The following is a 26,704-nucleotide window of genomic DNA, read 5'->3' as shown; positions in this document are numbered from 1 at the left end:
TTAACTCAAGATGGATTAAAGACTTAAATGTAAAACCCCAAATGATCAAAACCCTAGAAGAAAATCGAGGCAATACTATTCAGGACACAGGCACAGGTAAAGATTCATGATGAAAACATCAAAGGCAATTGCAACAGAAGCAAAAATTGACAAATGGGATCTAATTAAAGAGCTTCTGCACAGCAAAAGAAACTATCATCAGAGTGAACAGATAATCTACAGAATGGGAGAAGATTTTTGCAATCTATCCATCTGACAAAGGTCTAATATCCAGAATCTACAAGGAACTTTAACAAATTTGCAAGAAAAAAAACAAACAACCCAATTAAAAAGTGGGCAAAGAATGTGAACAGCCATTTCTCAAAAGAAGACATTCTTGTGGTCAACAAACATGAAAAAAAGCTCAACATTGCTGATCATTAGAGAAATTCAAATCAAAACCACAGTGAGATACTGTCCCACGGCAGTCTGGATAGCAATTACTAAAAAGTCAAGAAGAAATAAGTGCTGGCGAGGTTGTGGAGAAAATGGAACATTTTTACACTATTGATGGGAATGTAAATTAGTTCAACAATTTTGGAAGATAATGTGGTGATTCTTCAAAGATCCAGAACCAGAAATAGCATTTGACCCAGCAATCTCATTAGTGGGTATATACCCAAAGGAATATAAATCATTCTATTATAAAGATACATGCATGCATATGTTCATTGCAGCACCATTTGCAATACCAAAGACATGGGGTCAACCCAAGTACCCATCAATGATAGACTGGATAAAGAAAATGTGGCGCATATATACCATGGACTACCATGCCGTCATAAAAAGGAACAAGATCATGTCCTTTGCAGGGACATGGATGGAGCTGGAAACCACTATACTCAGCAAACTAATGCAGAAACAGAAAACCAAACACCTCATGTTCTCATTTATAAGTGGGAGGTGAACGATGAGAATACAAGCATACGATGTGGGAGGGGTGGAACAACACACACTGGGGCCTGCTGGGAGGCTGCGGGGAGGGAGAGAATCAGGTAAAATAGCTAATGCATGCTTGGCTTAATAACCAGTGATGGGTTGATCTGTGCAGCAAACCGCCATGGCACACATTTACCTATGTAACAGACCTGCACATCCTGCCCATGTACCCCAGAACTTAAAAGTTGAAGGAGAAAAAAAAAGCAATTATGCACACACACACACACATGTGTCGGCACACACTTCCTCTTCAATTAGTCTTCATGCCCAGTTTTATCTTGTAATTACTTTGGCTAGCATTAAGAATCTACTAATCTCTAGAAATTTACAAAATGATTGTCATTCTTTTTATTTACTAATTCCCACCATACTGAAAAATATTATATATTCCAAAAACTATAGTTCTGCTCTAAATTTCAGAACAGTCTATATATTCCAGCATTCCATCTTCTTAACGTTCTGTAAATGACTTCTTATTTTAAATAAATACCAAAAGGGACCCTGAGTATTGTTGGCCTCGATTAGGTGTGTGAATAAGAATGCTCTATATTGTTGTGTGAAAATCCTAGAAAATAATTCTCTCCTCTAGGGAACAGGTCACAAAAGCAGCTCCTCTGTGTCTGAACATTCATCACCGGAAGACTACCCTTGCCACTTCCTGCCACTCATTGCTGTGTGCTTGGGGCTAGAAGCTAATGTCCCAGGGATAACAACAGATGTGCTTATATGTGTTACTAAACTCTGTTCCTTTCGTTGGCTAGACTACAGCATGGTTTACAGCAGCCAAGATTACAGACTTGATTCTCACAAAGGCCACTCGGAAAACTGACCACCCAGCCTTTTTCCATAAATGGATCCTGAGAATTCTCTGGAGGTACCAGTTATAAATTACTAGCCATGAACTGCCTCCTCCCATCTGACAAGGATAGTGTCCTGAAAAGTAGGATGCCGAGAGGGCAATGATAGAGGAAGGGGACCCACCTGCTCAGTTAGCCATATCCTGGAGCTCACAGATACGTGGATGCTGAAGCGAGGCTACCTTCACAGTCTCTGGGACTAGTCAGCTTTATGTAGAGAAATTTTTTTTCAAGGGCCAACTGTTGATCCTCCGGCCCTGGAAAACCATGTTATCCCAGGTCACAGAGGGTGAGTAGTGAGAAGGGCATTCGGGACACATGAAACATCCCTGCACATTGCCTTCCCTAGAGAGCCCACTCAGTTTACCTCCAAGTTACACAGCATCAGGGATGCTTTAATGCAGGAACAGAAGCTTTACTTGAATTCCAGCTTCACAAAGTCAAAGCCTCCTTATTTAGCTTCCTCTTTTGCCTGAAATGAATTAGGCTTAACTTGAAAGCTTCAGTCTAAATTTCTGGTTGTCGCCACTTATTTCCCTTCTCAGTAAACCACTTCTCCACATTTCCTTCCATCTCCCTTGCTCACTGTCTAATTAAGGAAGGGATGAGAGAGAAGGTGAACCAGGTGGTTTCTGTATTGTACCACCTGTGGCACCTTTGAAATCAAGGGTGCACTCTAGTTCTAGGGGTGCTGGCAGCAGGAACAGAGCACGAAGAGCTGAGGGAGGCAAGTGGAGAGGCTGCTTTACCATGAAGGTAGGGCTGACAGGAAACAGGACTCCACAATCCCCCCCATTACAACTTCTTCTCCCCAGGTAGGATCCTGGCATGGGTGGGGTCCATCCACATCACTCTAGGTGCTCCCTAAACCCTGGCCTCTTTGTTCTGGGATCCACACGCAGCACCCACAATACCTAGCAGAACATGAGTTCACCCTTTCCTCATTTTGTTTACTCTCCTTCTCTTGTCTAGCCACCCTCCAACCGCCCTCTCTTTCTCACCTTCTCCTGTATCTTCTGGAACTTTCATTTGCTTCACAAGCCATAGCCTTACAGCCTTGATTCTTTAGTGTTGAGGTCAAAAGATTTCATTGGTTGGAATCAGACTGGGTTTGTGTTGCAGCTTGGCCTGATCTATCTGGCTTTGGGAAAGTGACCTAGCTAGTGTGAGGCCCAGATGGTTTTAGGATGGTTTTAGGGAAGGTAGTATGACTCTGATGGTCAGTGGGGGACATGAAAGTTGAAAGGGTGATAAAGATGAAGTGGATGTGAAAAGCCACCTCAGCCACCAAGTCACCCTTTGGTACCACCACTGTTCTTAATAACCTTCCAAACTTTGGCTTCTCTATTTATAAAATAAAAAGCTTGTTGTGGGAAATAAATGAGATGTCTGTGATACACCTACATAGTGCCTGGTACATGGTATGAGCTCAGTCACTATTAGTGCTATTGTTCACCCTCCCCTGCCTGCTGGGACCAGCACTGAGGAAACTCCTCCTCTGTTAGCCTTCTCTACAGTGGAAGTGGAAGCTGCCCAGTTATTTCCCCAGTTGGGGACCTCTGTTCTAGGTGATCCAATAATCCTTCAACTCCACTCCTCAACCCAAACTCTATGGCAGTTTTGCTCATCCTTTCTGTCCTGAGTCCTTTCCAAAATTGGTTTTCTCACTTGTGCTCTGGAATACATTTCCCATCTTCCTCCAGCACCTTGTTCTGTCTCCTATTTCCTCTCGCATCTTCAATCCCTTATTCTTATTGTGTCTTTAACCCTCCTTGTTTCTTCTAAACTTCCTGAATTGGCAGTCCATACTCACATGGTCCTTTCCTAACCTTCCCTTCCACATGCAATCCACAATAAATGACTGACTTCTCCCACTCCACCTCACAAATGCTGCCTTTTGTAAAAAAGATACAATTGATGAGCCCCAATTGCCAAATCCAAGGTCAATGCCTGCCTCTTGTCTATTTTACTTCTCTAGACCTTGACCCTGTTGAGCCACTTTTTCCCCTTTCACAGCATGAGTTTTCCTGGTTCTTCATGTCTTCACTCTTTTTGTCTCTTGTTAATTTGTTCATTTCTTAATTCAATAACTTTTTATTCAAATCATACTATGTGACCCAGCACTACACTAGGGAGTGCATATGAATATGTAGATAAGAGTTCTATGTACCTTAAGGAGTTTGTTGTGCACCAAAAGAAACAGTCTTGCAAAAATAATGACATATTGCTCTAGGGGCAAAAGGGACAGTGCATACCAGTGACATAGAACTCCCCAGTCCTCTGCCTGAGCTCTAGCCTTGCTACTCAAAGTGTGGTCCCTTGAAGCAACAGCAGCAGCACCATATGGGTACTTGTAAAAAAGACACAGTTGGGTCCCCAGTTGTGTCTACTGAACCTACTGAACCAAAATCCCTGGGAGTGAGGCTCAGGCATTGGTCATCCTTGTTGGTCTCATCTCCTGAAGCTTCCTATGAATTCTGCTCTCCAGTATCCTAGATTCCCAGCTCTGAATCATCCGCATAAAAGTATGCATTTTTCAGGGTATGGCTCTGATGTCACCCCCTTTGTGGGACTTCATGGCATCTATTTCCCCCTAAAGTAGAATTCATTACCCCCCTCTCTGTTTATGCCATTTGCAAAGCATTTATCACCTTGTTTAATTTGGTTCTATATTTGTTCTCAGTTTGGTTCTATGAATGTTTATTGAGCACTATCAGATACTGTGGAAAAGTCTAAGACACAGAGGAAAGAAGAAATCATTTCTTGTCAAAGGAGCTTGCAGTCTATTGTGGCTAATTATGCATACAACTATTCTTTCTTGCTTTTCTTTGAATAATTTGGATGTTGAATACAAATGTTCCAGTCTTCACTTTAGCATTGATTTTTTTTCAAGTGGTGGATAGTGAAATTATAAAGAAATGGGACAACCATAATTGAATAACCTTGGGTTAACCATTCATATTCACTGGGCACACATGTTGGTTGATATGGTTTAGCTCTGTGTCCTCACCCAAATCTCATATTGAATTGTACTCCCATAATTCCCACATGTTGTGGGAGGGACCTAATAGGAGATAATTTGAATAATGGGCGGTTTCCCCCAAACGTTTTTCATGGTAGAGAATAAGTCTCATGAGATCTGATGGTTTTATCAGGGGTATCCGCTTTTATATATTCCTCATTTTCTCTTACTGCCACCATGTAAGAAATGCCTTTTGCCTTCCACCATGATTCTGAGGCCTCTCCAGCCATGTGGAACTGTAAGTTGAATTAAACCTCTTTTTCTTCCCAGTCTTGGGTATGTCTTTATCAGCAGCATGAAAACGGACTAATACAGTAAATTGGTACCAGTGGAGTGGGGCGTTGCTGAAAAGACACCTGAAAACGTGGACCTGACTTTGAAACTGGGTAACAGGCAACGTTTGGAACAGTTTGGAGGGTTCAGAAGAAAACAGAAAAATGTGGGAAAATTTGGAACTTCCTAGAGACTTGTTGAACAGCTTTGACCAAAACACTGAAAGGAATATAGACAATAAGGTCCAGGCTGAGGTGGTCTCAGATGGAGATGAGAAACTTGTTGGAAACTATAGCAAAGGTGATGCTTGTTACGTTTTAGCAAAAAGACTGGTAGCATTTTGCCCCTGCCCTAGGGATTTCTGGAACTTTGAACTTGAGAGAGATGATTTAGGGTATCTGGCAAATAAGTTTCTAAGCAGCAAAGCATTCAAGAGGAGACTTGGGTGCTGTTAAAGACATTCAGTTTTATAAGGGAAGTGGAGCATAAAAGTTTGGAAAATTTGCAGCCTGGCAATGTGATAGAAAAGAAAAACCCATTTTCTGAGGAGAAATTCAAGCTGGCTGCAGAAATTTGCATAAGTAACAAGGAGCCAAATGTTAATCCCCAAGACAATGTGGAAAACGTGTCCAAGTCATGTCAGAGGTCTTCATGGCAGCCCCTCCCATCACAGGCCCAGAGACCTAGGAGGAAAAAACGGTTTCATGGGCAAGGCCCAGGGCCCCCATGCTGTGAGCAGTCTAGGGACTTGGTGCCCTGTGTCCTAGACACTCCCACTGTGACTGAAAGGGGCCAAAGTACAGCTTGGGCCATGACTTCAGAGGGTGCAAACCCCAAGCCTTGACAACTTCCATGAGGTGTTGAGCCTGCAGGTGCACAAAAGTCAAGAATTGAGGTTTGGGAACCTCTGCCTAGACTTCAGAGGCTGTATGGAAATGCCTGGATGTCCAGACAAAAGTTTGCTGCAGGGGCAGGGCTCTCATGGAGAACCTTTCCTAAGGCAGTGCAGAAGGGAAATGTGGGGTCAGAGCCTCCCCACAGTGTCCCTACTGGGGCACCAGCTTGTGAAAGCAGCCAGGAGGAAGGCTGTACTGTGAAAAGTCACAGGCGTGGAGCTGCTGAAGACCATGGGAACCCTTGCATTGGTGTGACTCAGATGCGAGACATGAAGTCAATGGAGATCACTTCGGAGCTTTAATATTTGAGTGCCCTGCTGGATTTCAGACTTGCATGGGACCTGTAGCCCCTGGCTTTGACCAGTTCCTCCCATTTGGAACAGTTGTATTTATCCAATGTAACTTGCTTTTGATTTTACAGGCTCATAGGAAGAAGGCACTTGCCTTATCTTAGATGAGATTTTGGACTGTGGACTTCTGTGTTAATGCTGAAATGAGTTAAGACTTTGGGGGACTGCTGGGAAGGTATGGTTGGTTTTGAAATGTGAGGAAATGAGATTTAGATGGGCCAGGGATGTAATGTTATGGTTTGGCTCAGTGTCCCCACCAAAATCTCATCTTGAATTGTACTCCCATAATGCCCAAATGTTGTGGGAGGGACGCAGTGGAAGATAATTTGAATTATGGGGGTGGTTTCCCCCATACTGTTCTCCTGGTGGTGAATAAGTCTCATGAAATCTGAAAGTTTTATCAGGGGTGTCTGCTTTTGCATGGGGTTTCTCATTTTCTCTTCCTGCCACCATGTAAGGAGTGCTTTTTGCCTCCTGCCATGATTCTGAGGCCTCCCCAGCCATGTGGAACTGTAAGTTGAATTAAATCTCTTTTCTTCCCAGTCTTGGGTATGTCTTTATCAGCAGCATGAAAATGGAATAACACATTGGTACCCTCCAGAATCCATTTCGAATTCCCTCTTCCTGGCAGCCTCTAGTTTCTCTCTGTGTATCCTCCAGTTCAAGAGAAGCTCTAGAGGTAGAGCATGTATCCTAAACAGACAGAATATCAAGACTTCTGTTAGGTGTTGGTGGCAGTGATAGATGTAGGAGAAGCATAGTGCCAAGAGAGCCCCTGGCACCTATTTGGAAATGACAAGGAGAAAGCCTGTGGAAAATGGAAGCCTAGAAGTCAAATCTGAGAAATCAAAATAGAGAAATTGTTTGTTCACATTATTTTTGAACCAAACCTCATCGGATTTTTTTTCCCATCACATTAGCTATAAATTCCTATCATTGATGAAACTATTGTGTTTTGGGTGTTTTACTACTGGTAATCATAAGCATCCTAATTGTTATAATATTCTACTTGAATCCAAAGAATAACAACTGATTTGCTATCTGAGAAATGAACCTTTGCTCTCACTCTAGGCTGATTAATTCACAAATGAAGTTGAGTGTAGGTCTTTCTCTTGGTCTTACCTGAGAAACTACAGATTCCTAGAACTGCATGATGACATTAAACTTTCTTTAACGCCATTCTACAATAGCTACAGATTCGCACATCTCTTGCCTTTTTTGTTTGTTTGTTTGTTTGTTTTGAGACAGAGTCTCACTGTATCACCCAGGCTGGAGTTCAGTGGCTCGATCTCAGCTCACTGCAACCTCTGCCACCTGGGTTCAAGCGATTCTCCTACCTCAGCCTCCGGAGTAGCTGGGATTACAGGCTCCTGCCACCACGACCGGCTAATTCTTCTTTATATTTTTTATTTTTTTGAGACAGAGTCTTGCTCTGTTGCCCAGGCTGGAGTGCAATGGCACAATCTTGGCTCAGTGCAACTTCTGCCTCCTGAATTCAAGTGATTCTCCTGCTTCAGCCTCCTGACTAGCTGGAATAACAGGCACGCACCACCATGCCCAGCTAGTTTTTGTATTTTTAGTAGAGACAGGGTTTCACCATGTTGGTCATGTTGGTTGAACTTCTGACCTCGTGATCTGCCTCCCAAAGTGCTGGGATTACAGGCATGAGCCATTACTCTGCCTGACCCATTTGTTGCTTTTTATTACTGTATCTGTATGGTTAATTTTTTAATTTTTAATTTTTATTTATTTATGTCTTTATTTTTAAGACAGGGTCTCACTCTGTCACCCAGGCTGGAGTGCAGTAGCATGATTTTGGCTCACTGTAGCCTCAATTTCCCTGGCTCAGGTGATTCTCCCACCTCAGCCTCCTGAGTAGCTAGGACTACAGATGCCTCCTCCATGCCCCGCTAATTTTTGTATTTTTTGTATAGACAGAGTTTCACCATGTTGTCCGGACTGGCCTCAAGTGATTCACCTACCTCAGCCTCCCAAAATGTTGAGATTACAGGCACGAGCCACCATGCTTGGCCTGTGATGGTTAATTTTATGTGTCAACATGACTGGGTCATGGGGCACCCAAATATTTTATTAAACATTATTTCTGGGTGTGTCTGTGAGGGTGATTTCAGATGAGATTAGCATTTTAATGGGTTGACTGAATAAAGCAGATTGCCCCTGCAATATGGGTGGGCCTCATCCAATTATCTGAGGACCTGAAAAGAACAAAAAGGTGGAGGAAGAGAGAATTTACTCTCTCTGCCTGATTTTGTGAGCTGGAACATTGGTCTTCTCCTGTCCTCAGACTGTAAGTTATGCCATCGGCTCTCCAGTTCTCAGGCTTTCAGACTTGAATTGAAATTATGCCACTGGTTTTCCTTGGCATCTAGCTTGCAGATGACAGATGGGACTTCTTAGCCTCCGTAATTTTATGAGCCAATTTCTCATTATACAAATATAATAAGTAGATGAGTGCTTTCACTTAAAAATGGACATGTATAAATGTATGAGACTGGAAATCCTAAGCACATATGCTGTTCACACACAAAGAAACATGCCTGGTTGCGTGGACCATGACATATACAATGTACTTTTTACCTCGAGTTGTTTTTTCTTTGCTGCTACATGCAAAAGCCGTAGTAGATGGTACTGTTCTGGCTGTTCCAGCTGAGACATCAAGGCCAGGAGTTCTGTCAGGTGTCTATTAATTGGCTGAGGCTGCTTTTCATACACAGCAGGTAACACTCTCAACAACATGGTGTTACCTGTTAAGGGAACAATAAAGGAAATGATGACTTTATCAAGCCATGAGCAACAGAAATAACATTATTACCAATGTAGCGGTGGCTCAAGCCTGTAATCCCAGCACTTTGGGAGGCCGAGACGGGTGGATCACGAGGTCAGGAGTTCGAGACCATCCTGGCTAACACGGTGAAACCCCGTCTCTACTAAAAATACAAAAACTAGCCGGGCGAGGTGGCGGGCGCCTGTAGTCCCAGCTACTCGGGAGGCTGAGGCAGGAGAATGGCATAAACCCGGGAGGCGGAGCTTGCAGTGAGCTGAGATCCGGCCACTGCACTCCAGTCCGGGCGACAGAGCGAGACTCTGCCTCAAAAAAAAAAAAAAAAAAAAAAATTATTACCAATGTAATAATATTGGCACTTACACATTAAATAGCACAGACTGATGGCCAATTCTTTTGCTAAAAATAACGTGGTACCGGCCGGGCGCGGTGGCTCAAGCCTGTAATCCCAGCACTTTGGGAGGCCGAGACGGGCGGATCACGAGGTCAGGAGTTCGAGACCATCCTGGCTAACACGGTGAAACCCTGTCTCTATTAAAAAATACAAAAAAAGCTAGCCGGGCGAGGTGGCTGGCGCCTGTAGTCCCAGCTACTTGGGAGGCTGAGGCAGGAGAATGGCATAAACCCGGGAGGCGGAGCTTGCAGTGAGCTGAGATCCGGCCACTGCACTCCAGCCCGGGCGACAGAGCGAGACTCCGTCTCAAAAAAAAAAAAAAAAAAAAAATTACGTGGTACCTTATTCTGAGATTAAAATGTGATTTACACTGATTCCACAAAAGGAAATATTTTATGATATAATCAGCACCATTAACTAATGAAAAATTTTCCTGAGTAATGCACCATGGGGATAGAGGAACTCTGACAGTAATCAGACCACACCCTTGAGAAGGAAACAGTTCCAGTAAAGAATTACTGAAGATAAACAAAATTTGGATGACGTTTAAATGAAAGCTAAGCAGTGCTGTGATCATGGACCTAAATGAAACTGAACAACAGTAAAAGTGCAGAGGAATGAATTCACATTCCTGGAAGATACAGAATCATAATTTAGTCAACTCATATACAGAAACTATGCTTATTTTATGAATAGTTTAAGAAGTAGCAATGCAAATTTAAATCCACAATTTCTGCACTATTTCAAGGGAAGTTTAGCCTCAGCTGGTTTGTCACACATAATTTCCTCAAAGATATGTATAGACAACTAGATTTATAATGGCAAAACCTCAAGAAATATATTACATAAGGTATAGAAACTTATCTGCAATCAACATATGGGCAACATCTGCTTATCACTTTATGGTATGGATTTTTTTTTCCTCAAAATCCTCACAAGTACTTAAATGTCTCAGGGGAATTGTTTCTAGGGATTTCTTGAACAATAATTTTCTTGACTCTATTTACTTTTACTTTAAATTTGACTTTGTATATAGAAGCCATACACAGAAAGCATCAAATAAGCATGAATTACACATATATGGACCTTCATTAAATGGTAGGAACATGCCTATATATAAAAGACAATTATTAAAGAAAGAAGGACAGAATTTTCAGAATATCAATATCTAAATTTAATGAAAGCGTGATTCTGGATAAAATGGAATGAATTTGGGAGAAAATAAAAAATGAGAATTTTTTTTCCCACATGTAGTTCATAGAATAAGTCTAAAACAGGTTTTATCATGTTCTCCAGAATACAAGTTGTTGGAAGTATTTACAATTTTCTTTAAAATGTTGTGTTCACCAGTATTTATTTTCAATAATTTAATTTTCAACAATTTACTTTGTTTTCTGTTTATTTTACTATGAGTGTCTCCTTAAAAGATCAGGAATTTTTTTAATGCAATACCCAATTTGTACAGCCCACATTAGATCATAGAACTTAGTTATGAGGACATACTGATCAACTGCTAAAAATGGTCACGTTAAAAGGGACTGTAGTTGCCGTCTAAGACAGGAAACTGTTGTGTGGCATTTTGTTACAAAACTCACTACAGGCCCTGACAGCCTTGAAGGGAAAAACCCCAGATTAGTCGTTTTCAGCTGACTTGAATTTCAATCAAATAATACAAAAATAAATGCAGAACTTTTGGAGAAATCTTATAAATTCCATTAGTAAATAATACCTTCTTTTAAATTATGAAATAGTTCAAGTCATCAAACAAATGTAGGCAATAATATAAGGAGCATTGGTGTGCCTACCAACCAGATTTGTCAAAACTTAACCTTATATCATAATTGCTTTTCATCCCATTTGTTTCGTTTTCTCCCCAGAGGCAACCATCATCCTAAAGGTAGTATTTATGATCTCCATAAGTATTTTTACACTTTAATTACATGCGTATGTATCAATAAACATTTTATAGTGTGGTTTTGGATGTTTTAAAATTTTATATGAATATCATCATACTCTACATATCCCTTTGCAACTTTTTTTCTATTCAACATTTTGTAGAAGTTGTACCTCCAAGAAGCTCTCCTTCATTTATTCTCACAGCCATATGTTATTCCAGTGTATAAATATGCAACAACTTATTTATATACATTCTGTGATTGAAAGACATTACGTTATTATTATTTGTTGCTTTAATCAGTAATGCTGAAATAACTGTCTCTGTGCAAAAAATGAGAGATATTTCATAGTGTAGTGTTTCTGAGTCTAATGTGCTTAGAAGTCACTGGGCATATCTTTAAAATACAGATGTTGATTCAACAGGTTGGAGGTAGGGTTTGAGAGTCTGAATTTCTAACCAGCTCTCAGGTGACATTAATGGTCCCTGGACCACATAGTTAAGTGGCAAAGCACTGGGTATGTCCCTAGGAATTGACTTTGTAGATGTTCCAAAATTTCTTTGTGAAGCAGTTGTATTCATTTTCTATAGTTGTCATTAGAAATTATCTCAAAATTAGTGGCCTAAAATAACACAAATTCATTATCTTATATTTTGGTAGTTCAGAAGTCTGACATAAGTCTCACTAACATAAAATCAAATGTGTGCCCAGGGTTGGGTTCCTTCCTGGAGGCTCTAGGAGAGAATTTGTTTCCTTGGCTTAACCAGTGATATACTTTGGCTCCGTGTCCCCACCTAAATCTCATCTTGAATTGTAATCCTCACATGTTGAGGGAGGGTCCTGGTGGGAGGAGGTTGTATCATTAGGGTGATTTTATCCATGCTGTTTTCTTGATAGTGAGGGAGTTCTCATGAGATCTGATGGTTTAAAAGTGGCAGTTTCCCCTGTACTCTCCCTCTTTCCTGCTGTCATGTAAGATGTGCCTTGTTTCCCCTTCGCTTTCCGACAGGATCATAAGTTTCCTGAGGCCTCCTAAGCCACGTGGAACTGTGAGTCAACTGTGAGTCATGCCCTACAAAGGACACGAACTCATCCTTTTTTATGGCTGCATAGTATTCCATGGTGTATATGTGCCATATTTGCTTAATCCAGTCTGTCACTGATGGACATTTGGGTTGATTCCAAGTCTTTGCTATTGTGAATAGTGTTGCAATAAACATACGTGTTCATGTGTCTCTATAGCAGCATGATTTATAATCCTTTGGGTATATACCCAGTAATGGGATGGCTGGGTCAAATGATATTTCTAGTTCTAGATCCTTGAGGAATCGCCACACTGTCTTCTACAATGGTTGAACTAGTTTACAGTCCCACCAACAGTGTAAAAGTTTTCCTATTTCTCCACATCCTCTCCAGCACCTGTCATTACCTGATTTTTTTAATGATTGCCATTCTAACTTGTGTGAACAAAGCTGGAGGCATCACGCTACCTGACTTCAAACTATACTACAAGGCTACAGTAACCAAAACAGCATGGTACTGGTACCAAAACAGAGATATAGACCAATGGAACAGAACAGAGTCCTCAGAAATAATACCACACATCTACAGCTATCTGATCCTTGACAAACCTGACAAAAGCAAGAAATGGGGAAAGGATTCCCTATTTAATAAATGGTGCTGGGAAAATTGGCTAGCCATAAGTAGAAAGCTGAAACTGGATCCTTTCCTTACTCCTTATATGAAAATTAATTCAAGATGGATTAGAGACTTAAATGTTAGACCTAAAACCATAAAAACCCTAGAAGAAAACATAGGGAATACCATTCAGGACATAGGCATGGGAAAGGACTTCATGTCTAAAACACCAAAAGTAACAGCAACAAACACCAAAATTGACAAATGGGATCTAATTAAACTAAAGAGCTTCTGCACAGCAAAAGAAACTACCATCAGAGTGAACATGCAACCTACGGAAAGAAATAAAATTTTTGCAATCTACTCATCTGACAAAGGGCTAATATCCAGAACCTACAAAGAAATCAAACAAATTTACAAGAAACAAACAAACAACCCCATTAAAAAGTGGGCAAAGGATATGAACAGACACTTCTCAAAAGAAGACATTCATACAGCCAATAGACACATGAAAAAATGCTCATCATCTCTCACCATCAGAGAAATGCAAATCAAAACCACAATGAGATACCATCTCACACCAGTTAAATAAGGTGTTATAATTAGCTGTGTCTTACGTTAAATTGTTGCTTAGGTATCCCATAGCTGTTGTTGCTACTGTAAATGAAAACTGTATTTTCAAAGGCGTTTTCTATTTATGTGCTGGTATTAATAAAGCAATAGATTTTTATATGTTGATCTTATATCCAACAAAAGTTGCTCACATGATAAATGATAACAACTTTATTTCTTTCCATCCTAATCCTTATGTTTCTTCTCCTTATGTCCTTATGTCCTACTTTACGGGCAGGGACTTCCAATACACGCTTCGATGAATAGAGTCACTGTCCACAGGTATCCTTGTGTTAATCCTGTTTTCAAAAGTATGTTACCACGGATTTACAATTACATATGTATCTGTTTCTATAGGTTTTGGTATTTATGTTTTTTCAGTTTAAGTAAGTTCCTGTCTGCTTTCTAGTTTGATTATTTTGAGTGTTGAATTTTATCAAACATTTTTCTCATCTGTTGATATGATTATTTTTCTCCTATAAACTGTTAATGTAATACATTAATAGCTATTCTAACATTTAACCAATCTTGCAGTCTTAGAATAAACTCAACTTGTTAATGATATATTTTTATGCATACTGCTGTGCATAATGTGTATTTTTATGCATATTGCTGTGTCTGTTTGGCTAATACTTTATTTAGAGCTATTGCATCTATCTATATATATATATATTTTTTTTTTTTTGAGACGGAGTCTCGCTCTGTCGCCCAGGCTGGAGTGCAGTGGCCGGATCTCAGCTCACTGCAAGCTCCGCCTCCTGGGTTTACGCCATTCTCTTGCCTCAGCCTCCCCAGTAGCTGGGACTGCAGGCACCCGCCACCACGCCTGGCTAATTTTTGTGTCTTTTAGTAGAGACGGGGTTTCACAGTGTTAGCCAGGATGGTCTCCATCTCCTGACCACGTGATCCACCCGCCTCGGCCTCCCAAAGTGCTGGGATTACAGGCCTGAGCCCCTGCGCCCGGCTGCATCTACATTCTTAATGAGACAGGTTGCAGTTTTCCCTTCTTGTATTGTCCTTGTCTCTTTTTGGTATCATACTTAGTAGACATGTAAAACGAATTTAGCACATTCCTGAACACTCGATTCTCAGAAGCAGTTTGTGTAAGATGGGGATTATGTGTTCCTTGAATGTTTGGTAGAACTTGCCCATCGAACTATCTGGGCAGTACTCTATATATTTCATTATATCAAACCTTAAATTATGTAGTTTAAGTTTCTGTATCCTTTGGCAGGCTTTTCTCGGCATTTGAATGATGAATTATGATATCGGTGAACTTCTCAGTTATGTTAAAATCTCCCTCCATGATTAGGTATTTGCCCATTTCTCCCTGCAATTCTGTCAATCTTTGGTTTATATTTTTTGAAACTATATTACTAGATAATTCAGAGATATCTTCCTGTTATTCTTTGTATCGTTCCTGTATTTCTTTGTATCATAATTTTAACTATCCTCTTTTGCCTAAGTCTATTTTTTAATGATGTTACTATTGCTATGCTAGCTTTTTTGAATAGTACTTGCTTGATATGTTCTCTTTCTCCCCTCCAATGTAAAGTTTTTAACTTTTAACATTTCTACTTTATGTTTTCTGTGTAGCTTTTGTAAGTGATGTATAGCTGGATTTTAAAAATATTTCTTTTCTTTTTCCTTCTCTCTCTCTCTCTCTCTCCTTTTCTTTTTTTCAGGGTCTCATTCTGTCGCCCAGGCTGGAATGCAGTGGTGTGATCATAGCTCACTGCAGCCTCAACCTCCCAGGCTCAAGTGATCTCCTGCCTCCTGCCTCAGCCTCCTGAGTAGCTGAGACTACAGGTGCACACCACCACACCAGGCTAATTTTTAAATTTTTTGTGCAGATGAGGGTCTTGCTATGTTGATCAGGCTGGTCTCAAACTCCTGGCCTCAAGTGATCCTCCTACTTTGGCCTCCCAAAGTACTGGGATCCTGAAAGTGAACCCAGCCTAAAATATTTCTATATGACAAACAGAAATATTTGTATCTTAACTGGAAAATGTGTTTCATTAACATTTATGGTAATTATTGATATATTTTGATTTAGTTTTAGCAAATAATATTGTACTTTTAACTTATCCTTCTTTGTGCTTTTTTTTTCTTCTTCATTGATTTTTTTTTTAATAGATCAAGTCTTTCTTTAAAAATTCCCCCTGTTCCTTCTATTTGGATGCCTATGTCCATTTGGTAGGTGTCCTTAAAATTGTAACAAACATTTTTGAGCAAAGCAAAATTAATTAATTTCTTTATCATCCTCCTGAGCAATTAAAGGACTGGAGAATCCTATTACTGAACATAAAAGCAGTACATTTTAGATTATTTCCTTATATCTGTCTTCCAGTTCGTTAATATTCTTTTCAGCTTTGCCTAATTTGCCACTTAATCCATGCCTGTAGCTGTTAAAAATTTCAATTAACTTTTAATTCTAGAAGTTATATTTGGTTCTTTTAAAAAAAATCACCTGGCCTTTTTCTTTTTGACAATGTCTTATTGTTTTCTCATATTTTCAGTTCCTTCTTTTAGAGCTTCAATAGTTTTAAACATATTTATTTTCTAGTTTTTGGCTGATATTTCAACTAAATGAAGTTCTTGGGGAGGGGTGTCTAATCCTTTTTGGTTTCTGCTGATTCTCATTTATAGTAGTTTGCTTCCTCATATGTTCAAATATCACTGTGAATTCTGTCTTTTTTTTTTTTTTTTTCACAGTGGCAGACAGTATATATTTGATTTCCAAACATGTCTGAGAGCAGGCCCAAATTCACAAACTCAGAAGGATCTTGTAGAGTCCAAAGAGAGACATGGTTGCTTCCTACCTTTTTGTGCTAGGGCAACGTGGGATTGTACCTACTGAAATACAGTATGTAACCCTCTGAGGGTCCTGGATTTCATGAGGGTCTCTCTTCTAACTCTCTACCTTTGGCCTAAGCTTTGCTTCCACATGGTCACCGACATTTGGTGCTTATAGAACTATTAACCCCATCTCACTTCACTCCTATTCCAGAGCGACCCTAGCATCAGCTCATGGGATTGCTATTTTTGCTTTCCTCTATCTTTGGCCCCTGGATTTTTCCCTTACTTTAATGGGAGCTCATCTGTACCTTTTAAGTTTTTATTAATATAATGTGAACATAGGCCTGTATATATTGTTAGAAGCAGACATCTCTAAGTTTATTTTTAAAACATGATCTTTGCCTTGAAACCTTGTAGAATAATATAATGTCCACATATTACCAAGTTATGAAAAGAAACAGACCTAAATAACTAAATAAGTATACTCATTTTTCCCCCAGGTTTTTCCCCCCATTTTAGGTTTACCCAGTTGTACTGTGTTGTTTGTCACAGGCTGCGCACGGTGGCTCACGCTTGTAATCCTAACACTTTGGGAGGCCGAGGCAGGTGGATCACCTGAGGTCAGGAGTTCGAGATCAGCCTGGCCAACATGGTGAAACCTCGTCTCTACTAAAAATACAAAAATTAACTGGGTGTGGTGGCAGGTGCCTGTAATTCCAGCTACTCATGAAGCTGAGGCAGGAGAATCGCTTGAACCCAGGAGGTGGAGGTTGCAGTGAGCTGAGATCACAACATTGCACTCTAGCCTGGACAACGAGAGTGAAACTCAATCTCAAAAAAAACACACAAAAAAGTCTATAAAAGTATAGGTGCAACTCCAGAAGTATTAAAGACAAGATAGCTCGGACTGGACTTGACTTGCAGAGGCATACAATTCTTAATATGTTGGTTTATCTTGGAATCAGACCATTTTGAGTTTCAACCTGTAAAACAGTGTATGAAGAAAATATGGAAAGTTTTCTATATATAAAGGGTTGTGAAATAATAACAGCTCACAGAAAATGCTGAAATTATGATTTGCTTCAGTATCCTCTGAGACCTTCAGTCTCCCCTACCATCCCTCCTTCATCCCCATTGCTATCAATTCAAGTTACAACAGCTAATTCTCAGGAGAACAGTGAAAGCCTAGTTTCTCTCCTCTTTGCCCTCTGACCCTCCTCCAATTAATCTGACTGCAGTGTAAACCTTTGCGGGTTAATATTGTGCAACTTCCACATTTCCCTCGCCCTCCCACCCAGCCCCCTCCCCCACCAAATTCAGGGGAACTCCCGTTACCGCAGTGCCACCAGCATTACTCATTCATCCCCATTCAGGCTTTCCCCAGCATTTATTAAGGGCTCTCTGCTCCAGCCTCTCACTCTCATTCTCCTCCGCTCAAACTCAGCTCACTTGAGAGTCTCCTCCCGCCAGCTGTGGAAAGAACTTTGCGTCTCTCCAGCAATGCATCTCCTTGCGATTCTGTTTTGTGCTCTCTGGTCTGCAGTGTTGGCCGAGAACTCGGATGATTATGATCTCATGTATGTGAATTTGGACAACGAAATAGACAATGGACTCCATCCCACTGAGGACCGTAAGTCCACTTTAACCGTTTCTCTGCTAGCCCTAACTACATATCCACCTCTTGGTCTAAATAACACACGTATACTTTGTAGCCAGTGAGACGAGTTAAAAATTTACAGTTTGTTTTGCAAAAGTGAGAAGCACTTGAAGAAAGATGGAGGTTTTAAAGTTATTTCTGGAACGTACAAAATGGGTTGAATCATATAAAATCGCCGATATTTGACTGTTTTGAGCCACATAACCGGCGATTTCATAGGGTACAACTTAATCTATATCTGAATGAATGATTTCTGTCGTTTTTGAGACATTTACATGCTGTTTTTCGGAGGTGTCCTTAAAGGGAAGGGGGATGCCAGGGACGGGCTGCAACTTGGCACCACCGAGGGAGGTCAGCTTTTACAAAGCACATCCAAGGCAGGCTGGGCGGGCTGGTAACGTGTGTGTATCCCGTGCTCTAGCCACGCCATGCGACTGCCGTCAGGAACACTCCGAATGGGACAAGCTCTTCATCATGCTGGAGAACTCGCAGATGAGAGAGGGCATGCTGCTGCAAGCCACGGACGACGTCCTGCGGGGAGAGCTGCAGAGGCTGCGGGAGGAGCTGGGCCGGCTCGCGGAAAGCCTGGCGAGGCCATGCGAGGAGGGGGCTCTCGCGGAGGCCAAGCTGGCTAGTGCTCTGGACGAGCTGCTGCAGGCGAACCGCGACGCGGGCCGCAGGCTGGAGCGCCTGGAGGGCGCGGAGACGCAGCGCCCAGAGGAGGCGGGGCGCGCCCTGGCCGCGATGCTGAAGGAGCTGCGGCAGACGCGAGCCGACATGCACGCGGTGCAGGGCTGGGCGGCCCGGACCTGGCTGCCGGCAGGTAAGGAGGCAAGCGGGGCCCGGGCCTACCACTGCGGCTTTGTTCCGGGAGCGCGCTTAACGGCAAGCCAAGCCAGGCCAGGCCACCTTCTAGGGGAAGCTTTCATGGGAAGCACACACACACACACATACACACACACATACACACACACACACACACACCCCTCTATTTCTGCATGCGCGGTCACAGAGCTCAGGCACACCATACAAGGCGGGAAAATTGGCTTTAAAAAAGTATTTCTCAGTCCTAAGGAACCCTAAAAAGAGTTGTGGAGGTAACCATTACAGTCTTGAAATAGACGTCTAGGACCCCTGACACCCAATCCGACTAGGCGCTCCAGGAGTCCACTGGCCCGTTATAACCGTGACCCCTCTTGCCGCCCAGCTTCCCTCCGTTAGGGATTTCCACGTCTTCTAATTTTATCCTGTCTCTGTCTTTAGAGGAGCTCCGGTTTCCCGCACTATTTCAGGGCCCAGGCTAACGTTTAGGGATGTTTTCCAACCCCTCAGAGGGCCCTTCCTCTCCACCCATTCTCAGCAAGAAACTTGAGACTGAATCTCATCTCCTGAAGGGTCAGCGGAATTCTCCAGGGGTCCCCCAGTCCCCGGGGTTTGTGGAGTTAGCGCGACAGGGGAGGTCGGAGGGTGTGCAGTTTGGGATTCAGGGTGGAACAGTCAGGTGTAGGAGCCAATCCCTGTAGGCGATCCCAGCTCCAACACAGGGATTCAGAGAACTGGGACCAAACAGGAGAGAGACTGTTCAAACCAGAGGCAACTTCTTAAAATCCCATGTGACACTCCATGAATCTCCAAACAGACATGGGTTCCCAAAATAATACATTCTAAAGATGGTTAAAAGAAAGAAACAGAAGATTCGGAGCCACGCAATACTCCTTTGTATGCCAAAACTTCTAAGAAATGATGGTGTGACAATCATTTTGGATTATATTAGAAAATCAGTGTCCTAGGTAAGAAAATATAACTTGCATTTCTCCTGAGAATCCTTCCTTATATTTCCAAGAAAACAACTTTTGCTGGATGGGGAGGGGGAAGAAGCATGTTTCATTTAAAATTACAGAAACCACACCATATTTCCTAAATATTTGAGGGGTGCTTATCAGTAAATATCAAATAGGGCTTCAGAGGAGAAAAAGCATAAATTCAAATGTACAGTAGATTCTCAATGTGACAGAAGAGAAATTAGAATTCTGCAGCCATTTTAATGGATGAAATGTCTTGTGTTTTGCAAACCACGTAAAGTCATTGTACATTTAATGCACCCAAAAAACTGAAGAATTACTCTATTTTTTATCTTCATCTTTGCATATTAGTTAGAGCAGAAGAGGGATGTATTTCTGAATTCTAAAATGTTAATCCTTATTACATCCAATAATACTTTTACCCATATGCTTTGATTTATCTTCTCTTGGTCTCCAGTCAGCTTGGCTCCTAATCATTCTGTTGTTAGCCTCCTAAGAACCTGGTTTTAATTTTGTTTGGTCTTTGATAATCAGAAAAACCTATCAGTTAAAAGCTATTTCATAAGAGAGTTTCTGACATTTTAAAGAGGTATTAAGAGCCTCGTTTTGGGGTATTGCTGGTCCCCAAAAGAAGATGACCAAAAATAACCAACATGCAGTTCCAGTCCATGAACTTATACAGCCAGTGTAGCCTAGAGGGAAGCTGAGTCTCTGAGATGCAATGCAGGACTGCTTTGGAATGCAATCCTGACTGCCTGGGCTTATTTAAAGAGGAAATCACTTAATTAAATTGCAGTAGGCACCCTCTTGAACACTACTTTACTGAAACTTTATAGAGACTATATCAAATTCCCATGGATATGGTGATTTTTTCAATGATTTTTATTTGATTTTAATTAACACATAAAAAAAGATGTACCTAGCAATTTCATTTGAAATAAGAATCACTGCCTCATTAAAAATTAATTTTAAAAAATCTTCAGAAGTTCAAATTATTTAGTGAAAAAGAATCAAAGCATGACAGGGCCAGTTTTGTGTTTTAGTATTGTAGTTACTTTTATATGATTATCTGAATGTCAATATTTTATTTGACTATCCCTAATACTAAAGGATAAGGTCCATATTTGTTTAATGTTTTCAGGATAGAGCCTAGCCCTGAGCCACTTGTAGGAACCTGACGTAGTTTACCACACTTTTACATGGATGTTTGGGTTCTGGAAGTTCTCTTCACCAGTTATTCTGGAACCGTTCTGGGAGTTTGCTTTTCAAAGCTATCTTATGGCAAATCTTCTTTAGGTTGTTATACCTGCCCTAATTTAGGTGTTTAAAAAAAAAATACCTACATACACACACACGCACATATATATACACATATTTATATACCTATATGTATGTATATATACATTTATGTGTATGTGTGTATATATACATATACATATACACGTGTGTACATACATATACGTATATGTATGTATGTATACATATGTATATATGTATATATAAATGTATATATGTATACATATCTATATAAGTATATACACACATGTATATATACACACACACATATATGTATATAGATGCAGAGTTCACCTGTTCTTTCCCAGGGACACGTAAAACGTTTTCGTTTCAGCATCTCCAGCTTCCCAAATTGCTAAGTTGCCTTGAGATGGACAGTGATGGAAACTTACTGAGCTTTCCACCTCAGATTTGAAAGTCCCCCTCCCAAGTGCTCTTTAGCAGAAACATGTTCTCCAACCAGGCCCCTTGAAAGAATGTACTTCTCTTAAAGATTTTCAATTACTGCTTAAATAGTAATTATAAGCCTATGGACAAAGTAGAATTTTTAAACATATTTTTGGTCTATTCAGCTCTTGAGTGCTACATACTTGCTGCTTACAGACTTGCAGAATATTAGGAGCAGAATGGAAGGGCCTTTTTAAGATAACACTAAAGCCTAGAGAAATTATGGGGCTCATCCAAAGTTGCACAGCTCATTAGTAGTAACACCATCTGGATTCTAGCCCTCCTAGAGAAATCTAGGGGTTCTATTAATAAAAGGCAATGTAGTGTTCTATTAATAAGAGGCAATAAGTGGCCTCTGTGACCAGACTGCAAAAGTTCAAACTCTAGTTTTACTACTTATCAGCTATGTAAACATAGATAAGTTACTTTTACCTAAGTTTTCTCATCTGTAAAATAGGAATATAAAAGACTATCTCTTAGGGTTGACATGAGGATGAAAATGACATAAAAATTGATTAGAACAGTATCTGATACATAGTGAATGCCCAATAAGCTTAATCATCATTATTATACAAAGTTTACAAATATCCGAGAACATTTGGTGTATTAAAATGTATTCTGCAGGCCGGGTGCGGTGGCTTATGCCTGTAATCCCAGCACTTTGGAAGGCGGAGGCAGGCGGATCACAAGGTCAGGAGTTCAAGACCAGCCTGGCCAATGTGATGAAACCCCATGTCTAAAAAAAATTACTAAAATTAGCTGGGCACAGTGGTGTGAACCTGTAGTCCCAGCTACTCGGGAGGCTGAGGCAGGAGAATCGCTTGAACCTGGGAAGCGAAGGTTGCAATGAGCCGAGATCGCACTACTGCAATCCAGCCTGGGTGACGGAGTGAGACTCTGTTTCAAAATAAATAAAATAAAGTATTCTACAATAACATCGGTATCCTAGAATTTTGCTGAAAAATGCATGTTGGTAAAGGCTAAATGAAGCGAACTAGGTCTACTGAATTTCATAGGTTTATTATTTTAGGAAGCTGGTGGTGGCAAAAAGAGAGAACCAGGTTGGGTTCTGAATTCCTGGAAATTATCGAATTATTGTCTGAAGTTAACTGATAATGATTCAACTTTTTTTTTTAAAAAAAAAGCAGTAACAAAATATGCAAATTGGAAGGGGAGCTAGTTATGGCTTTTGTTATTTTGTGGGTTTGGACTAGTTGGCTCTTTCTTCTATTTGCATGCTTTCTCTTCATTTCGATGCTTCATTGGATAAGACAATTGGCTTCCCTTTTTCTCATTTTCTTTGCTCTGCAGAGATTACAGTTGAAGCTTCTTAAGTCATAATGTAGGGTTTCATATAGCTTTCAATTGTAGTCATTAAAATGCTTATGTTGAAATAAGTAATGCCAGAATAATTCTGAATAAATTTATATTTTCTTTAATATTCTTATTTTCTTGCTACTCTAGGTTGTGAAACAGCTATTTTATTCCCAATGCGTTCCAAGAAGATTTTTGGAAGTGTGCATCCAGTGAGACCAATGAGGCTTGAATCTTTCAGTGCCTGCATTTGGGTCAAAGCCACAGAGGTATTAAACAAAACCATCCTGTTTTCCTATGGCACAAAGAGGAATCCATATGAAATCCAGCTGTATCTCAGCTACCAGTCCATAGTGTTTGTGGTGGGTGGAGAGGAGAACAAACTGGTTGCTGAAACCATGGTTTCCCTGGGAAGGTGGACCCACCTGTGCGGCACCTGGAATTCAGAGAAAGGGCTCACATCCTTGTGGGTAAATGGTGAACTGGTGGCTACCACTGTTGAGATGGCCACAGGTCACATTGTTCCTGAGGGAGGAATCCTGCAGATTGGCCAAGAAAAGAATGGCTGCTGTGTGGGTGGTGGCTTTGATGAAACATTAGCCTTCTCTGGGAGACTCACAGGCTTCAACATCTGGGATAGTGTTCTTAGCAATGAAAAGATAAGAGAGACTGGAGGAGCAGAGTCTTGTCACATCCGGGGGAATATTGTTGGATGGGGAGTCACAGAGATCCAGCCACATGGAGGAGCTCAGTATGTCTCATAAGTGTTGTGAAACTCCACGTGAAGCCAAAGAAAGAAACTCACACTTAAAATACATGCCAGTTGGGAAGGTCTGAAAACTCAATGCATAATAGGAACACTTGAGACTAATGAAGCAGAGAGTTGAGATCAATCTTTATTTGTACTGGCAAAATAGTGAATAAACAGTTGAAGGAAAGACATTGGAAAAAGCTTTTGAGGATAATGTTACTAGACTTTATGCCATGGTGCTTTCAGTTTAATGCTGTGTCTCTGTCAGATAAACTCTCAAATAATTAAAAAGGACTGTATTGTTGAACAGAAGGACAATTGTTTTACTTTTCTTTGGTTAATTTTGTTTTGGCCAGAGATGAATTTTACATTGGAAGAATAACAAAATAAGATTTGTTGTCCACTGTTCATTGTTATTGGTGTGTACCTTATTACAAAAAAAGATGATGAAAACATATTTATACTACAAGGTGGCTTAACAACTATAAATGTAGTTTATGTGTTATAATCGAATGTCACTTTTTTGAGAAGATAGTCATATAAGTTATATTGTAAAAGGGATTTGTATTAATTTTATTAAGACTATTTTTGTAAAGCTCTGCTGTAAATAAAATATTTTATAAAACTAGCTCATGTCATTTAATTATAAATTTAAGAGATGTTTTGGAGCAAACTTGTACTTTTCTCTTTTCATTTAAAGTAGGTAATTAGTTTTCAGATACTATTATGTAAACAGCATGGTTAATATTGTTAGGAATGAACAACTACAGACTTAAGTTTGGCTTCCTATAAATCATAAGCAAGAAATATTATCTCTACCAAGTCAATTCATCTCTGTGGGTTTTAGTTTTCTCAGCTGAGAAATCAAGGAATTGATGAAATAAGAATCTCTAGGACTCTTCCCATTTGACAATTCTAGGAGCTTATACAACAACTTTCTATACTGTGTAACATAAAAACAAACACCAAACATGAATCATCACAGTTCCCCAGATACACATGATGCTTGCAAGACGTGGCTTAAGAATGTTATTTGGCAGACCTAAGAATCTTGAAAAGAACTCCTACCCTGAAAGCACACCCCATTCTCTTACTTACTCAGGAGGGAAAGGTCAAGCCCTTTCACACTGTGGACTGGGAGGTAACTTCCCCACCATGCTAGTATTCTCCTGTAGAGTCTATGTGAGGGCTGATAGAAGGGCCTCACAAAGCTGCTTCTGAAGTGTGGTGGACCCACAGTGATGATATGTCCTCCTAAAGATAGGGCATGGACAGTCACAGGACATTTCCTCTTCATGAGGTTTGGAGATAGGACCAGGAGTAATTTTGTAACTAACTAGCTAGGTGTCAGACAAGTTACATAACTCCTCTGGATCTTCTCAGTAAAATGAGATGATTGGATTCAGTGCCTTTCAGCAATAAAATTCCATGAATCTAATAAGTTTTGAGTATGTTCGTCATATAAGTATAGCTTCATCCCATTTGTGAAACCCACAAAAGAGGCTAAGTCTCTAAGAAAATCACTTGTAGTTAGGGGCTGATAGGCCAGTCTCAGACTCTTGGAGATCACATAAGTCAAGGCTCTAGGCACACTGGGCACATGCAAAGTCCCTATCTAGCCATTGTCTATATGACTTGAACTCCCAGCTGGAAGAAGAAAAACTAGACCCAAAATTTACGCAGAAAATTGGGCATGATTTAAATTCCTTTACACGCTGCAACACGAATTATACATGTTTAAGTCATGCCAGATGTTGCAGGCCAAGATAAACAACAAACTCATATGCTGACAGAATGTAATGTAAGAAAACTTTTAGTTTTTTAAAGTATTTACATGTTTATGGCAAAGAACAAACAAATAGAAGAAAATAAAATAATTCTTGGGTTAAAAAAATAGAAATTTCATCTGCTAGAGCAGTAAGTCTACCTAGGAGTTCTAGGGACTTCTAATTGTTCCCAAATATTCATTTTCTCTCTTTCTGTAAATGACAGAATCCTAGCTTTAGTGGCACACGTGACCACTCAGAGTAAATTCTATATTTTTCAACGTTGCCTGCAGCTTGATGCAGCCATATAACTATGTTCTGACCAATGCTGAAACATGACATGTGATTCTTTTCCTCCTTCTGTCTGATTGGAATATGGTAATGGGCTGAATTTCAGCAACCATCTTAGACCATGAGACTCCATGCAACAATACAGAAGAAGCATGGGTTTCTGATCATTGTGAAGCCATCTAGCCAGCCCTGGGCTGCCTGGGCTCACTGCAACCCCTACCTTCCAGGTTGAAGGTGAAATTTGGTGAATTTCATTCACCAAATACTGAGGCATCACTGTATTACAGCATAGTAAAATAATTGTGCAAGGTGACTCAAACTATTAGGAGGAAAGATTTCTTTTATGTGAGAGAAAAATATACTTTTGTCGTGTTTAATCTTTTAGTTGGTTGATCATTCAATCTAATTTTGATCCAGTAATTTTTATTTTAATTTAAAAAGCTACAGCCAGGCAGGTGGCTCACACCTGTAATACCAGCACTTTGGGAGGCTGAGCCAGGTGGATCACGAGGTCGGGAGATTGAGACCATCCTGGCCCACATGGTGAAACTCTGTCTCTACTAAAAATACAAAAAATTAGCCGGGCATGGTGGCATGCACCTGTAGTCCCAGCTACTCGGGAGGCCAAGGCAGGAGAATCACTTGAACCTGGAAGATGGAGGTTGCAGTGAGCCAGATTGCGCCACTGCACTCCAGCCTGGCAACAGAATGAGACTCTGTCTCAAAATAAATAAATAAATAAATTAGCTTGGTGTGGTGGCACATGCCTGTAATCCCAGCTACTCTTGAACCCGGGAGGTGGAGACTGCAGTGAGCCGAGATCACACCAGTGCACTCCAGCCTGGTAGCAGAGCTAGACTGCA

At 40.6% G+C, this 26,704-nt stretch overlaps 2 protein-coding genes across 4 annotated transcripts in view; one reads left to right on the top strand and one right to left on the bottom strand.

Moving 5' to 3' along the window:
- Positions 1–26,704, bottom strand: part of VEPH1 (ventricular zone expressed PH domain containing 1) — a 246,767-nt gene that overhangs the window by 162,662 nt on the left and 57,401 nt on the right. For all 3 annotated transcript variants that reach the window (XM_033203227.1, XM_033203224.1, XM_033203218.1), the window contains exon 5: positions 8,975–9,141. In XM_033203227.1, the coding sequence (XP_033059118.1) occupies positions 8,975–9,141 (167 nt within the window). The remainder of the gene's footprint in view (positions 1–8,974; positions 9,142–26,704) is intronic.
- Positions 17,879–24,412, top strand: PTX3 (pentraxin 3). The gene is made up of 3 exons (XM_033203232.1): positions 17,879–18,147; positions 18,596–18,997; positions 23,184–24,412. Exons 1-3 carry the CDS (start codon positions 18,018–18,020, stop codon positions 23,795–23,797), a joined length of 1,146 nt encoding a protein of 381 aa, XP_033059123.1. The 5' UTR covers positions 17,879–18,017; the 3' UTR covers positions 23,798–24,412.

This window comes from Trachypithecus francoisi, unplaced genomic scaffold, assembly GCF_009764315.1.
Source record: "Trachypithecus francoisi isolate TF-2019V2 unplaced genomic scaffold, Tfra_2.0 Lachesis_group0, whole genome shotgun sequence".
In the NCBI taxonomy this organism is placed as follows: domain Eukaryota; kingdom Metazoa; phylum Chordata; class Mammalia; order Primates; family Cercopithecidae; genus Trachypithecus; species Trachypithecus francoisi.
The sequence above is the reverse complement of the archived record's forward strand: the minus strand, read 5'-3'. Positions and strand labels throughout refer to the sequence as shown.

Coding starts and splice junctions, on each gene's coding strand:
- PTX3 (XM_033203232.1), top strand. CDS start 18,018: ATGCATCTCCTTGCGATTCTGTTTTGTGCTCTCTGGTCTGCAGTGTTG. Junction 18,148..18,595: donor ACTCCATCCCACTGAGGACC/GTAAGTCCACTT, acceptor CCCGTGCTCTAG/CCACGCCATGCGACTGCCGT. Junction 18,998..23,183: donor CCGGACCTGGCTGCCGGCAG/GTAAGGAGGCAA, acceptor TTGCTACTCTAG/GTTGTGAAACAGCTATTTTA.